The sequence below is a fragment of the Trachurus trachurus genome, assembly GCF_905171665.1.
Source record: "Trachurus trachurus genome assembly, chromosome: 3".
NCBI lineage: Eukaryota > Metazoa > Chordata > Actinopteri > Carangiformes > Carangidae > Trachurus > Trachurus trachurus.
The window spans coordinates 13,760,084-13,776,877 of NC_139893.1; the positions used below are offsets into that span (position 1 = coordinate 13,760,084).

The following is a 16,794-nucleotide window of genomic DNA, read 5'->3' on the forward strand; positions in this document are numbered from 1 at the left end:
TAAACCAGCTTAAACCTTTTTATTTATTGATACCACTAAGTTTTTTTTTCAGTTATCCAGCATGAGAATGTGGAAAGGTGTTCACTTCTGGTATGCACAAAAATGGTTTCACTGTTTTTAGTACAGTTCTTAAGACATTAAGTGCTCCTCTGAATAATGAGTCAAATGAATCTTGGGAAAACAAGCAACAGACTTCTTGTTGAGTTTAAGACATACAGTATTTCTTTCTACCTACTTACACACAGCAGTCATGAGTAAAAAAGAAAGAACCGTTCTTGGAAGAGATGACAGGTTTGCTCAGCAGACATGATGTAAAACAGCTAAATTCATACAGGATAGGACCGCTGCAATAGCAATAGCTGTTTGACAGAAGGAAACAATGATTCAAAGGCATTTTCACTCATCGTCATCTTTCTTATGCCACAACTGGCAGCTTTCCTGTGACAGAATTGATTATTGAAAATAATCAGCAAAGCGCTCCATGTGCAATAAATTTGCAATAATATAGTAAAAGTAGACAATCTATAGCATCTCACTGTTTACACAAACATATCGTAGCACCCCTGCTGTAGACCTACATGCACTCATCTGCAGTCAGTTCAGCTCTCCACCCCCAATCTAGTAATTCTGCATTAAGAGCTCACCATAAGCTATTGATGAAAATGAGTGTTTCTCCAAGGAAGATGGATCTTTTTTCATTTGTGTAATGATCTAATGTTTATTGTTTTAGGAGTTCTTTTGGATAGTCCATAGTTTGGTGTCGGGCGCTGTCCTACTATTACAGCCTTAATCTGATTTATATCGTTAAAAAAAGGGGAAAAAAAGAAAAAGAAATGAAGTAGGTTTACAAAGATGATTAAAGTGTCCAGGAGAGTCATCCAAGAGCAATAAGCTCACCTTTAAAAAAATAATTTAAGAGTTCAACAACCCTCCTTCCTCACAGCTGCTGCAACAGCCTTGACAAGCCACAGCCTCCTTTTTTCCAGCAGCTTTAGCTATTGGAAAGTTTTAGTCTGTTGTTTAACATTAACTATAAGGACAATTTTGTGAAAGAACTGTATATTGATGTTTTGGTCCTGAAACTTAAACGGATATTTATATTGGCTATAATTGGGTGCATTTACATTTTATCTTTTTAAAATGTTCATTAATGTACACTGTCCCTCTCGAACAAATAAAGAAAAAAAAAAAACATTTTGGCAAATTTGCCTATTGCCACAATCCCTATAGTTTTAGCAGTAGGTTCATTACCTTTAATTGTCGGGGCAGGCTGATTGTATATTTGATGAGTTTGATGAACAACAAAAAAGAGCTTGCACCAAAAATTAAAGGTGATGAACCTACTCCTAAAACTACAGGGATTATGGCAAAAGGCGAATTTGCCAAAATGTTGAAATATCCCTTGAATGATTTTTGTAGATTTTAGTCTGGCTTTTATTTAGTCTAATTTTAGTTCTATTTATGTTGGTAGTTTTTGATGTACAGGTCATTGCTTACCTGACATGTGTGTAAGCTTTTTTCATTTCACTCTAATATGATATTTAATATGAAACTGACAACTAACTTCAGGGCAGTAAAAGTTAAAAGGTAAAGGTGAGATACTGGTATATAGTTAAAATCTATTAATTGTGTTAAGAGGATGTTTTTAAGCCTATTTAGAATTATGTCTTTTTTATTGTATCAATAAGTAAAGGTCTACCTCAGCATATAGCACCTTGGGAAAAGGACAAGTAGTCTACAGTCAGTCTGAGTCGATGTTCAGGCAGGCATCCATAACGTTACACAAAGATATCAGCACTTACATCTCAGGAGCACTGATGCAGGAGCTTGATGTCTGATTTGTGAAGTGCACTCAATAAGACCATTACGAGCCTTAAGGCGCAGTAAACAAACAGAGGGCCATTTTAGACTTTGGCACTATTACCAGCAGCAAAGGGAATTGTTTTGTGACAAATATGTCTGGGGTTGAATGTGCATTAAAATGTGTGCATCTTCAAACCACAGGACACTGCGTTAATACAGTATTAAAGCTTCCATCTATTTCAGATACCTCAAGGCAAATGTTTCCATCTATATGTCACTTCATCATCATAGATGTAGCTTTAGATTTTATAATTGATTTGTTTCAACTAAAAAGGCAGGTACAAATATCCCAGATTGAGTCCATTTGTCGATTAAAAGTAATTACAATTTAAATGTGTTCATTAAATTTCAGTAAACCATTTTTAGATGAGCAAAGACAGTCAGTGTTTGTTATTAATATTATCCTGGTGTTGACAGGTGATATGAAAATAAAGATCTTTTAAGAAGTGATGTGGTAGTTTGATTTGGTATGAACTGATATCCATGTACCCAGTCCAATCAAAGTCAATGGTCTATAAAAGGAGAGAAGATACATGATGTCCTTATACTGTACATGCTCATATACACTGTGGTTTATACTTAACATCTGACAGGATGTATTTGGTCCTCTCAGTACAGACAATAATGCTACTTTTTCTCTCTTCTCAACTGATGCTGATTCACAAAAAATGTCTAATGCTGGAAAAAAAATTATATTTTCCATATTTAGTGTATCCTATTGACATATCTACAAAGAAGAGATGCATGTAGTTACTTGGGACATCATCAATAGAGGATGTTTGATTTTTTTCTTTATCTTAAAAAACAAAACAAACCCAAAACAACCAAAAAGCAAAAACAAAGCATTTTCCATTCCTTTAAGTGAGGAGATGAAAAACACTATAGGTAGATGAAAATAAATCAGTCGGTGGATAATCAGCGGGTAAAGATGATCAGTTCATTTTACAGTACAAACATCAAAAATAAGTCTGGAGGAGTGCCACCTTAGTGTGACTCTGTTGAAGACCAACGCACGGTTAACCATCTCCTGCCCACAGTGGGACACAATCAAAACTCGAACATGTCATTTTGTTTCTTCGCCAGCTTGGCCACCTCCTGCCGGATAGCCTGCACGAGCGCAGAGGTGGAGAGACTGCTCAGGGGCATGCTGTCCATGTCCTTCACCACCTGGGGCAGGCTTTGCTGGGATGCTGTGCTAGTGGCAACGGCAGGCTGCTCCAGTGCCTGGTTGTACTCCAGGGGTAGCCTGGTGGGGCTGCCCTGCGGGTAGCGAGGATGAGGAAAAGCCTCTACATACCCAGGGAGGGGCACCTGGAAAACAGGGTAGATGTGAAATCAGTAATACAGCAACTTCATAGAATTACTACCCACAAAAATAATGGCTGCCAATTAGATCATTAGGATATGCGATAGTTTTGCTGAGTGAACATTTTCTCTTGCACCGCTACTCTAGAAATAATTAAATGGGTGATAAGGGAAAATATACACAGTTGTATCTGAGGAAACAATCATTATAAATAAACCAAAAGGGAACGTAATGAGTGTGGAGATCTACACATATATGACACTGAAATGGATTTTGGTTCAAACTGTGTTTGAACTCCAAAAATGGACTAATTTTGAATGCCGATACAAAATCTTTATACGTGCCAGGTTTATATGACAAGAAATGGGAAAAAAGGAAAATAGGAGTTCATTTAGGAAATGTGCTCAACTACCCCGGTATTTTGCTGTGTCCACTCAACGGCAGCCATAAATTCAGTTCAGCAAATGGTTTCTAAATGACACTGGTTCTGCAAAAAGACACTGCGTGAAAGCATCTGGTTGAAACAGGCAAACAGACAGGGAAAAAAGAGAACAGTTCATACAAACAAGGAGAGTCCAGTGCAGGGGAGGGGAGGGAGGGTCACATGGGTAATAACAGATCTGACAGGACGAATGGAACCCGTGTTTTTTTTTTTTCATGAAAAACAAAGGAGAAGGTACAAAGATGCTAAAGGAGTATATTTCCCTCATGATGTTTCTAATGCTTAGGTTTTTTTTCCTGCTGCAGTGCTTTTGCTCACTTTCTGGCTCCATGGGGTGACCATCATTTGTGTGGAAAAACATCCTTATGACCAGGAGGTGAGAGTGAAGTTGAGGACTACAACAATCTACAATTATTAAAACATTATTTACAGTTTTAATATTTTATATCATTTTTCAGTTTAAAGCTATAGAATTCAATTGTCCGGGTCGCAGCATCAGAAGCTTCTTTACTGTTTATAGCAGTGTTATAACCTGTTTATGGTCTGGATCTGGCCTTAATGTTTCATGAGTAGTCACTTTAATAAGTTTATTTTAAAGTCTTAATTGTTAGGGCGAAGAGTTGTTGGGGGCACTGTGACAAATGTTTGAAAACTGGGACTGTCCCAGTTTAACCAAGACATCTGTTCACATTATTCTGCCACTACATATTGCTCAGCTTTCAGTAGTTTATGTATTTAGGGCTGGGTGATTCCTAAACAAGAAATATGGGCTTCCTTACAGAGTCTGCCCACTGTGGCGGTACATCTTCAGGCTCAGGTGGATAGGACATCCAAGAGGGACTATGGTAGGAGGTGGGCGGTGTGGAGACAAAGTATTCTGAGTAGCCCGGCCTGGAGGCTGGGATGGCGTAGACAGCTGTTATTGGGTTTCCTGTAGGCAAGAGAAGAGAGAGTGATGAATATATTTTTTCAAAGTCACTGATGAATGCATGTCAGATGATAACTTAATTTAACATTTTTATTCCAAAAGTTTTATTTTTGACAGAATATTACGATTTTTGAAATATGAATGTTGGCACAAAGGCAAAGCACACCATGATGGGCACTTTTAAAATACAAAGTCATCTCCTCATGTGCTTACCTGAGTAGTTTGACACAGGCTGCTCTGCAGTGATAGATGGAAGTGCTGCTCTAGTGGTTAGCCCATATGGGTTGTTGTCATGTTGACTTTGCATTTCAGTGACAGATGTCTCTGAACTCCTTCCCTTAGGCCCCAAGTCAGAAGTGGAACTAAGTTGGGCAGAGATGGGGGAGGAATAAATAGGGGTGCTGCAATATCACACCAGTGTCACTAGATGGCAGATGTTTTCCATGTAAAACAAAAAGTGAGTGCCTCATTAACATTCTCTCCATCTCTCAATGCACTAGTTCAATATTCAAATTTATACAATACTGAATAACACAGAATAAATGTTGAATATCTGATGGGTTTTGGGATGCTACAGACTAAGCGTGTATGCTTCTGCCTGTCTGCATCTGTGCGTGTGTGTGTGTGTGTGTGTGTGTGTGTGTGTGCATGTTTGTCTTGCTTGGCCTTACCGTCTTAAGGAGGTCCCAGGAGGAGGTCCAGTGCGCGGTGGTAAAGGGGGAGGAGAACCCATGGCCATCTCAGGGAGCTGGGTGAAGCGAAAGGCCTTAAACAGATAGTGAAAGGTATTTAAGGTTACAGAGAGTCTATCACAGTTCCTAAGAGAAGGGAAATAATGTTAGCCCACTTACTGGTTTAGGCAGGCTGCACTGATACACGTCTGCACCATAAGATGGTACCCACTGCAGGCCTCCCCGTCCACAGCTCATCGTGCCTGGAGCACTGGTCACCACATCTGCATAGGGGAGGGGAGGTGGTGCAGGGTTGTAGTGGTCAGGAGGGGGTTGCTGTTGGTGGTGGTGGTGAGACTGCCTTCCGGAGGTGGACTGTCCCCCAGAAGCCAGGCTGAATGCTTCCTCCAGCAGCAGGTGCATCTGCTGTCGCACTTCATCAATGGACGGCTGTGAGCTCAGAGTGGATGTCTCTGAGTGGCCTTTCAAGCCCCGGCCATACATGTATCCCCGCGGCCCCATTAGACGGTCAACATTCGTCTCTTCAATCAACTCAGGCTCCGTCTGAAACATACGAACCCATTCACAATTCAAACTCAACACACATCTTCAAACTTTGACTTGCTAATACATCTGAACAGCGTGATCTATTTCATAACAACATTTGCAAGTGATCAGATTTATAGGGAAACACAGCAACAAACAATGCTGGGTCTGTTATACATATAGGAACAAAATGATATGAAATTGCAAAATTTCATGCTACTTGTGTGGCCATTGCCTTGTATGGATGAATCTGTGGCAGTGGCATGTTCTCATTTACACCTGGATCAAACATCAGAATTTTTTACACCTCTTCTCATTGAACTGGCAGGATATTAACAGGCTCAGCCTGGGAAAGGCGGAAAATGGCAAATTCTATAATATTTCCTGTCATTTTCTCAGTGGGTTGTTGACAGGGCTACAGCAGTTTCTGAGGAGAAGTCAGTTGAACGAGTTTGTTACTGCTTTGTCACAGTAGGTTCAGCAACAGAACCAGTTTGCCTCAGTGAGAGGAAACCTACACTTTTCTGCACTTATAAACAGGTCAACAATGCTTAAAGAAGTTATTGGAGGTCTTTTGTATATGTTATTTTGTATCTTCCTTGTCTGTTTCTCTTTTCTTATCTCCATTATATTTGTATTCAATACAACCATTCTCAATTCACCTGCTACTTCATTCCTTCTTTCACATGCCTTCCTCACACCTTCCTCTTTTTTCATGTCCTCTTCTTTTGCCCCCTCTCCCAATCCCTGTTTCCATTCATCCAGTTCTTGTATCCAGTGATAAATTAACATGAGTGGAGGCTGCCCCACTTCCTGTGCGAATAGAGGGTAGCCACCGGAGACATTGCGTAGTGCACCTCATAAATCAGCCCCCCCTGCAACATGAAACGATGGAGACTTGCATCTGCAGAGATGGGCCCTGCAGCTACACTAGTCCCCCTGTAATCAACACGGCCAGGAGTTCTGAAAGTGGACCATGTAGCTTCTACTGACTATTGTGCCACATTTCTCACGGAGCTGAGGAGTTGGATACACTGAGTTCAGCCCCATCGAGAGTCATAACAATGGGGTGTTAGAACCAAGGAATTACTGCTTGTCTGGAAAATCTCAATTTGTTGAGCCTGTCAAGAGCTTGCCGTTAATTAATTTGTTAGGTTTGTCATGTTAAGACCTGTGGCAACAGTTGTTTTTTTGCGATCAAATACACTAATAAGACAAACAAGATTTTATTTTTACAGCAGACATTTGACTTGCAATTGCAGAAAAAGCCCAGGTTTGGAACTAATTTGTTCCATAGCAGTATCCCAGTAAGCCCGGCCAGTGACCCAGCATGCACAATACCAGAGCCAGTTACACTTTTGATTTTCTTGCTGTGACGGGTCAAAATGAAAAGCAGGTCAACAACAGTTCAGTAGAATATTTCTATCGTTGCTTGGAATAAGAACCCTCTTTAGGAATGGTCTGCTCGATGATTCTCGGGAGCTTACGTGCTCGTATTTGGACTTCATGATAGAAACATAGAGCCATAATGGAACAATAAAAAAGTGGAGACATAAACCAGCCATCTTGAGATGCATTATATATCAAAACGACAGGACCTCATAAAATTTAACTCTTAATTATGAATGAACCACTTCTCTTTGCTGTGGCCCACTTGAAACCACACCTGGGCAGACTATGTCTGATTTCTAACTCTGTTGGCACACTGTGTCTTAAATAGGGTAATAAGGCACAGATTTAGCACCGACAACCTCTGATTGATGATGAGCCTTTTCTATTTTTAAATTCCATCTCAGAAAAGTAAAAGAGCAATGTCAGATTTTTTTTAATTGCCATTTGAATTTGATAAAATCATGTAAATAAATAGATGTGTTCTTTAGTAAAGTACATCCCTAAACACACAATCAATAAAACATAAAAAAAAACTTTAAAATGTTTTTTACAAGAGTAACTATTGCAAGTACATCACTTGTGCATTAGCACTCTAAATGAATAGTATAAATTAACTAAAATTGTTTAAAAATGTTCTTTGTCAGTGTCAGTGCTACTTTTTCAAAAATGGTAAACATCTGCATTTTGCCAGAACAGTGCCTGTGGATGATGACACGTGACTCACATCATAGCCACTGTTGCGGATGCCTCTCCTGGGTCTCTCCCTCATAACAAGCAGGTCCATCTCTGTTCCTCCAGGACTGGGACTGCTCAGACTCTGTCTGCTGCGATACGCCGTTTGCCCTACCTGGGAGTGCCTGCCAATTAGAGTGAGGAGTGCATTCAGTACAAGTCAGACCTGGGGTACTTAAGTTAAAACATTTCAATTATTTTCATTTCAGTTTCAGTGTGCCTGCAGTGTCAGGGAGTGCAAGGTGGAGGAAAAGTCTGGTACAATGAACCTTCTCAACTTCATTGTGCCAGACAGTATGTATAAGGTTGGGAGAGGTATTTGATTCCTGTTTCAGAAAGTTACAGAAATTGAGATGCACACAATCTCATAAGGATATTGACTGAAAGAGCTGTGTAAATATTTCAGATGATCTTTCTAAATGTTACGTCAGATGCCAGATGTGAGACTAGCCTTTAGGAGTTTTCACAGTGAAGTGCAACAGTGGTAATGTAGTAGAACAAAACAACAATGTACAATCATTGACTGGGGGCAAAGTACATATCAGCAAACATGCTCTGACATGGTCTTTTCAGCTGGGGGAATTTACTGCATGTTGTTGGTGTAGCTAATCAGCCACACACTAATTTCGGCAGCAAATAGCTGCTAAAATCCTTATTTTGCTCACCAGGGTGGGATATAAACCCAGCCACACAACCCTTTACTAGCGCACAAGCCCAAATTCAGAAGTTGTTTTCTGTTTTAAGTGCAGCTGGTTTGGGTGTATGATAATCCGGTGTGGAAAAGACTATTCACACACTTGACCCAAATCTGTTATATCCAAAGACCGTCCATCTTTGTCTGCATCTCTAAAGCAGAACCAGCATAGTGGACCAACTGACACCCTGCCAATCCTCTTATCTCCATTATGGAAGCTCAGGACTTGGATCAAACTAATCAGACAAACCTGATGGGTCTCTCACTGCCCACTAAGACGGGATAATGACAACATTAGAGGGGACAGTTTCACTTATCTGTAAGCTAATTAGACAAGGCAGGGGTCAGCAGTTACGGATAACTGCCCATGGTGAGAAGCCCAATCAGCCAATATCACGGCTGTTCAAACTGTGTCCTTGTATGAGAAACCTCCTCACAACCTTCAACAAGCATGGATTTTCTTTTCTGTATACACCCAGTCAAACCCAGGTTCCACTTGCTTTCCCATTCTCCCCTCACCTCCTGTGAGACTTGACATAAGTGGAACCTCGCTCATCATCAGGCTCCAGTGGTCTGCCATGCTCACCAGCTGCCCTCTCATGACTGTGCCTCTGTCTCTGCGCCAAGGCTCGACCGCTGCTGCTGCCGTCAGTGGAGGGGAAGTCATAATAGCCCTTCCTCTTAGCCTTCAGTCTCAGTTTGTTCCTGTAGTGCTCAATGTCTGACTTCTGCTTCAGAACCAAGTTCACCTGTAGAGAGGAACGAGCGCAGCAGGATGCAAGGGAACAAGTGGAGATCAGAATGGAACCAGACACAAGGTTCTTCGTGCTGTGCCTGGTATGGTCCCGCTTTGAGTGTTTGTGAGAATAAAAAGCTCTAAAAATGTTACTGTTACGCAACAATCACAGTCAGACAGAGTGAAAACATCTCTATTATTTTCATGTTCATTATATGGATTCAAAATTACAGAATGCAGAATATCAATCAATCAATCAATCAAAAACTTAATTTGTCCCCAAGGGGCAATTAAAAGCAGCAGTTAGAGCAGCAAGCTTAAGTTAAAAGCAAAACCAAACAAAACAAAGAGGATAAATATAAAATAAATTAATAAATACATTGTAAATAGGAGTCTCTAGACATACAGTATCAGTCAGTTGAATATAAAAAAACAAAAACGTGCCCTATGTAATTTTAACGAACCAACTGTTTTCAGCTAAATTCTTTTTTTTTCAGCTAAACATTAAACATTCTATATTTCTTGATTGAAATATATAACATCTTTCATCTGGGCCCTCTCCACTTTAAACTATTGAGAAAAACAAGGGCAAAACAAGGGCGAAACAGCTAAAATAGGTCCAACTTTGACATTGATATTGCTCATAATAAAAGGCCTACAAAGAAAATATGTTTTCGGGACCTTTAAGAGAAGTGTGCACATGTTTGTTTGTGTCTGTATTTGTGTCTTGGTCAATCTGTGTGTCTCTACAACTGGATGTGTGCAAGTGCATCACCTCTCCATTGACAACGGCTGAGTCCTGGCTGCGGTCAGACGATGCAGGGTGTGAGTAGTTGGGCTGAGCCACCATGGGCTTTATGGAAATGAGCTGCAGTGAGCCAGAGGAGGAGTCATATGGATCTGAAGAACAGAGAGGGAGTTCACTCACAAAGAAACTACAAATACCTCTAATCATTACACTGTCAGTCAAAGAGGAACAAACTGTCACAATCCTTCTTTGTCTCTGTGTCTGTCTACCCCCCCTCCTTGTTCTCATCACCTTGTCTCTCTGTAGCTGACACTGTGGGATTATGTCAAACATCAGTCGTTTGCATCAGCAAATGAAGTGGTGGACGGAGACAATAGATCACAGAGATAGCTTCGGCTTCCAAGGTTGTGGCAATGCATCTCTGTGATAGATGGAAGGAACTGACTTTGCACTTTTATTCCTCATCTGACATCAGACAAAACTGGATTCAGTTCGAGTTTCCCTTAACTCAGCTGATGAATTATTCAAATCCAGCCATTAAGAAAATCATAATCTCGAGAGCGCAATCCAATTTATAAGCAGAGTATTTTAAATTGATTAATTTAACTCACACCCACCACATGTGGAACAGTTATTTTCAGTGGACAAGAATAGAACAGAAAATAATTCAATGTGTGAAAAGCTGTTACTTAGAGGAGCATGTGAGGCTTCATATGGCCTTTCTGCATCTTGTATTTTACTCAGTGTGTGTGTATGTGTTTTTGCTGGTGTGTCACAGCATCCACTACTCTGACATACTGTATCATGTCAGCAGAGTGTCTGTCTCATGTATATTCATCAGGTCCATCTATGCTTATTGCTGAGTGGCTACCTTTCTGTCTTAAAAAAAAAATAAAAAGCTGCACTGCCTTTCTCTTCAGTACCTGCATGCACGAGAAACTGACACATTTGGAGAAGTTTGTCATGCAGGAGGCGGGAGGAACTGGCGAAGATTTTTTGGCATTTGTGACACACCTGACCTTGCCTTTAGAAGAAGCAGGAGAATAAATTATTTGTATTTGCATCACCGTGTGACTCTCACCATCCCTCTTGTGCGTCTCCTCCTTTGTCAGTTTCTGCTGTGCTGTGACTTTCGGCACTGTCAAGCCCCTGCTGGAATTCAGCTTCTCTGATTCGTTGCTGATGACGGAACCGTCCTCACTCGGCAACTTGCTGCAAGTAACCATAGCAACAGGAAAGGCGGTGAGCTCTCGGGAAGCTGGGCACGCAGCCAGGTTATGTCATCCTCTCCTTTAACAACCTCACCTTCCCTCTCCCCCTCTCTCCAGCCAGAGTCCAGTGAACATGATAAATTATTGTTTTTGTTTTTTGCGTAATGAAAAACTGTGTGTTCATACTGAGCCCATCACTACACACAGCCCGTCTTCAGAGAAAAACAGTCAAATTGAGACCAGTCAGTCCTTTGTGTTCAGCCTCTCTTAATTGATACAGACTGACATCAAATTGTCATGAACTGGCCATACTTCAAAATTAATGCTAATAATGTTGATGAATTGTCTTGCTGGGTGATATGTGTGTCTTTGTGTGTATATCTTCATGTCTGCATTTGTCAACTTGCGCACTTTTGTGTTCAAGTGTCTTTACCATACAGTAAATGCACTGTGGACATACTGTGTTTCAATCAAATCAGTGTGAGCTCACATCCTGGGTGAAGCAAGACTGGTCCTTTAATTGGATAAACAATTGCTTTAGCCAATTCTTGTTTCACTAGCTTCAAACACTGTACTGTAGTTGGAATTAGAGCTGATCAAGCAGCGGCTCAGAGGACCACGAGGCTGACAGTGACATCAAAGCGCCGTGGTCTATCCCCTAATTGTCTGGTAAAAATGATAACAGCAAAGAGAAACAGTGGTACAGCGGCTGTCCTCCTCAGCTCTCTTCGAGGCAGCGCTGCAGAGAGCCAGCTCCATGCAACAGTCACAGGCTTGGAAAAAGATGCGTAGATGTGTTTAAATTAATTGAGGTGTACAGAAAACGTTTACACTGAGTGTTTGAGTGAGAGTGTGTTTGACCATTTTCTGGTGCTCAGAGGCTGACACATGAGTGCCCATGGGCGTATCGGAAGAGATGTCATTTCGAACATGCAGTACAACAGGTGAATGACAGATTTCACTTTCACTCTGATGTCAACAAGAACTGTGGACCTGCCTGAATGAATACAGCACAGGCTCATCTGTCAATGTTAGCATCAAGTAGTGGGCTAAAATCATGTTTGTACCTGCACACTAGCTAAGACATACGTATGCTAAATAGCTGCAATAAAGATAAATCTATTACTACATTCTTCGTCTCTCACTGGAAAATCACACTGACTGTTCTTAAGGTTCCAAGTAAAACTGAGGCTAAAAATACTTGATGCATGCTTAGTTGGTAGAACTGTTTAAAGAGGCACGTCGTTACACTCAAACACTCATGATAGTTCACTGATTGATTTGACATGCATCTGTTGGGCTTAAAGCATTTTCATTGAGTATTTTTCATCTCATCATGAAAATCTGGGGAATCCATCTATGTGCAAGGACTTATTTTTTGAAAAATGTTCTACACACTACTGTGTATAATCCCTCGAGTTTTGTGTATGATGTTACTATCTCTTTATGTGATCTGTACTTAATGGCAAAGCAGGGAAGACATGTATCTGGTTGAAAAACTGAGAAATGCTAATGAATGATTTCATCTTCAGACTCTATCTCATTAAAAGATAGGAACCTTTAAAAGACCAACAGTTTGATAAATAACAAATTAAAAACTTTTGCTGCCCCAGAAGGCTTTAAAATCATTACTAGAAGTCCATAGATTCCCTATTTGTCAAACAAATTTTATTGGATCTCATTATCCTGCATCACTTTTGCTTATACTCGATTTAATAATTGAACATTGTAATTAATCCCAGAAACACCGGCACCGACTGTCAGATGAAGAAAACGGTTAATTTCACCTGCCCATACAGGGAGCTCTGTTAATGGCTGCCTATCGTTCAGCATCAGGGTAGAATGAGGATAGACAATATAGGGCTGGAGGGATTTGTGTTTTATCATCCTGTCTCTCTGTATGTGACCCAGGAGCTTTCTGACAGAGCAGCAGTGCAATCCTTGCCATAACACACACACACACACACACACACACACACACACACACACACACACACCACACACATATACACCCTGTAAACAAATATACTGCACTTTGGATGGTTGCCATTAGTTTCTGTTGATCGAGATTTTTGAATAGACTATCATCTGGATGTCAACATGTTAACTGAAACACATAGAGCTGTGCTTGGTCTTTCCTCTGTGCTCATCTTGAAGTTTTCATCTTTTGTCAAATCATTGTTAAGAATCTTAGAATATAATGCAAACAATAACTGCAGTATTATCATAGTACATATTTTCCTTACACAAAAAATGAGGAGAGAATTGAATTTTCAGTTCAACTGCAAATGCACTTCTGTACACAAACTTTGATCACCTACACTTTTATCCAGAATAAAGGATGTACTTAAGGGATTTGTTCAGTCAGCTACTGTATGTCCTCTGTTTGGCTGGTGAAATATGAAATGGTTGTAGTTAATAAAGTTTTTTTGTTGGCGATAGGGATAACAGCATAAGGAGGTGAATATGCATAGAGATAATGATACCTTTTGTGTCTGTCAGCAGTGAGGCTTTTCTTGTTGGCAGTTCCGTCTTGCTGCAGGGCCTTTTCTAGTGAAAGTGGCGTGTCCCGAATTTTCAGGGACATCACTAAGGTATCCTGACTGACAGGCAGGGTCTCTTCATCTCCTCCCTGTTGTCCCAGATGCTGCTTGGCATAGTCAAAACCCTGGACTGGCTGGTGGACAGGTTGCACGAAAGTGGAGAAAGACAAAAGAGGCTGCTCAAACAAGGATGACTCCCTTCCACATACTTGGTGGTGAGAGAAGTCACTAAACAAAGAGATATACATTAGCCAACCAGAAGTGTCACATAGACAGACATTTCAAAATAGCTCAAAAGTATATCTTTTTAAGAGATGTCCAAAGGATTTAAGGAACTGAACTGGGATGACTGTGCTGCTCTGCCTTGAAATAGATAAGCATAGATTTAACTGAGGCCCTTTTTCATCCTCTTCCAAATTCTTGTCAAATAAATGACTCGCAGTGGGCGGTGACAAGATGAGATTTGCAGACTTTCACAGAAATCTAGTAATGAAGTTAAAATGTTAGAACGCATTAGAGGATAAGAGGGAGGAGGATGAGGACTCATGGTGTTATACCTAACATGTTCCTCTAGAAATATGTCCACGTCTTCACAGAGAAAGGTACAGAAGGGGCTAAAGGATTTTAACTCTTCACACACACACACACACACGCACACACACACACAGTATCCAGTTTCTCAGTTCACAAACTAAAACGTGTGCCACCGTAGCTGGTCTCAGAAGCAGAAGTTCTAAAAAGGATAAATGATGAAAGTGCTTACAGGCAGTGAGGCTGAGAAAAAAAAGGAGGTAGTGCAAGAGCCTCATTTAAATTTTAGGAGTCTCTATCTTTGAGCATAATCAGAAGTTTCCTAGATATTTACACGACTTATTAGAAAGAACTGATGATACACGCTACCTAAAATGTTGGTTTGTCAGGAGAAACCCAGGGGTTTTTTCATATTAGATTCAATTAAATTCTGCTGTTGTTTTAACGTGATGAGACTCTGCAGGACCTCAGAGTCTCTGCAATACAGTAATAGCTGCTCTGAAACTACCACTGAAGTTGCCTTCGCTGTGTAATATAGAAGATTTTATGACTTTCTCTCTAATGATATCCCATAAATAAAGCAGTGGAACGTGTTGAGTGCTATGCTGCATTTTTATTATTCTACACTGATGTCTCACAGTGAACCTGCACACCGCATACAAAAAAACAACAGACATGGAGGTGGAGAGATAACTTTGATTAGAGCATTGTGACGTCCTTGATGCAACAATAATTGAAACAGTGTTCAATCTTCTCAACTCAAGACAAACAAGTGTCAGTACACACACGCACACACGCACTCATTCAGTTTGAAAAATAGATCTCCATAATAACCATTCTCTGTAAAGACTTCAAATTTGCTATCTGGAGACGACTATGAGAAGAATAGGTAATACCCGGCTTTCATCCAAGAAAATCTCATTCTGAAAGGTTTGTTTCTGCAAAGTGCTGTGTATATCCTTACTTTTCATCAGCACAGCAGGATTTATTGAAATATATCAAAGGTGATGTTTGCACAGAATCCCATTCAAATCCTACTGTTGGCACAGCTAAGCCCTAAAGATGAAAACAGAGATCGGTAATGAGAGGATACAGAGAAAGGCAGATACCTGGTGATAATAGCCAACGTCTCTCCGATACGCCATCTGGAAGTGAGAGAAATAGAAATTATTTTAAACTGTGTGCGTGTGCGTGTGTAGTGTTCAAGTTTCAGGACTGTCTATCAAACTGACAATGCAATACAAGTCATGCAGACACTATTACACAGACAATACTCAAAATTACCCAGAAAACAAAACAAACTTTACTGTATGTTATGTCGGTAGCACTTTGTTTTCATTATTTCCTTCTTTTTTTTTGTTTTGGCTTTTTGGTTTTTGGTTGGAAATTAGCACATCATTTGCTACAAATTACAGAGAACACAGAGAATAAATTCTTAGACTGTTATTTTAGTTCAATTAGTTATGTTGACTTCATTATTCATTTGTAGGGGGGCTGTCATGAAAGATATTGCTCCATTTAGATCATAAGAAATATCTAGTCATCATTCATAATTTAAAAACCTATTATTCTTCATAAATGTTGAATTGTTTGCTTGTTTATAGACATGCTTCAGATAACTTGATATCCTGTGTACCAATTTATCACCACTCTCTACTGAAATATATTTGGAATCAATAACATGGGTCTAACTGGGAAACTTCCAAGGAAACAATTTGGAATTTAATCAGAAAGTGTTACCTTCATCTGCACATGAAAATTTAACCTTGATCAGTGCACACTTTGCCCCCCTCTGTCACAGTACTGTTTCACATTGTGTAAAGCAAATCACAAATGTCTAATCTAGGGCTACCAGTAATAATAATAATAATTATTATTATACAGATTATGATTACAGTATGTTGATTTCCTGAATTATTCAGTTAATGGTTTTGTAATACACTGCCTGAAAGTGCAGAAATGGTCTATGATAATTTCACCCTAACCCTAACCCAAAATTCAAACATAATTAAACCGACTCAATCTAATAGAGGAAGCAAATTCTAATATTTGAAAAGCCTTACAAATAAACAAAAAAATGAATCAATTATCAAAACTGGGTTTTCATGATCATCATTTTGACTCCAGACAACAGGCAGGTACACAAAGAGAAAAGATGGATACCTTAGCTCGGGGATTGAGGTTGCCAATGGCATCAGCTTTAAAGTCATTTTTATTCTTCCTGCATAGCACAGCTGTGATGATGATGATAATGAGTGTTACAACAGCGATGGGGGCCAACACTGCAGCGATTATCCAAAGGTTATTAGGAGGGTTCTTGACCACAGCTGAAAAAAAGAAAAACACATCCTCAACAACAGTCAACACACTAAATCACAACAGTTAGCCCATTGAGTGGCTCGTTGGAAGTATTATATGCAGCCTCTTTTTCATGCTCAAATATGCAGAAGC

General features: G+C 40.0%; 1 protein-coding gene across 1 annotated transcript in view; it reads right to left on the reverse strand.

Moving 5' to 3' along the window:
* Positions 1-2,910: 2,910 nt before the first annotated feature.
* Positions 2,911-16,794, reverse strand: part of kiaa1549lb (KIAA1549-like b) — a gene marked incomplete at both ends in the record, with an annotated part of 53,662 nt that continues 39,778 nt past the window's right edge. Inside the window, 12 exons of the mRNA XM_083993188.1 lie at positions 2,911-3,174; positions 4,391-4,542; positions 4,753-4,901; positions 5,211-5,305; positions 5,391-5,774; positions 7,873-8,005; positions 9,094-9,323; positions 10,086-10,210; positions 11,140-11,270; positions 13,756-13,946; positions 15,453-15,488; positions 16,507-16,670. Of these exons, the coding sequence (XP_083849314.1) occupies positions 2,911-3,174; positions 4,391-4,542; positions 4,753-4,901; positions 5,211-5,305; positions 5,391-5,774; positions 7,873-8,005; positions 9,094-9,323; positions 10,086-10,210; positions 11,140-11,270; positions 13,756-13,946; positions 15,453-15,488; positions 16,507-16,670 (2,054 nt within the window). The remainder of the gene's footprint in view (positions 3,175-4,390; positions 4,543-4,752; positions 4,902-5,210; positions 5,306-5,390; positions 5,775-7,872; positions 8,006-9,093; positions 9,324-10,085; positions 10,211-11,139; positions 11,271-13,755; positions 13,947-15,452; positions 15,489-16,506; positions 16,671-16,794) is intronic.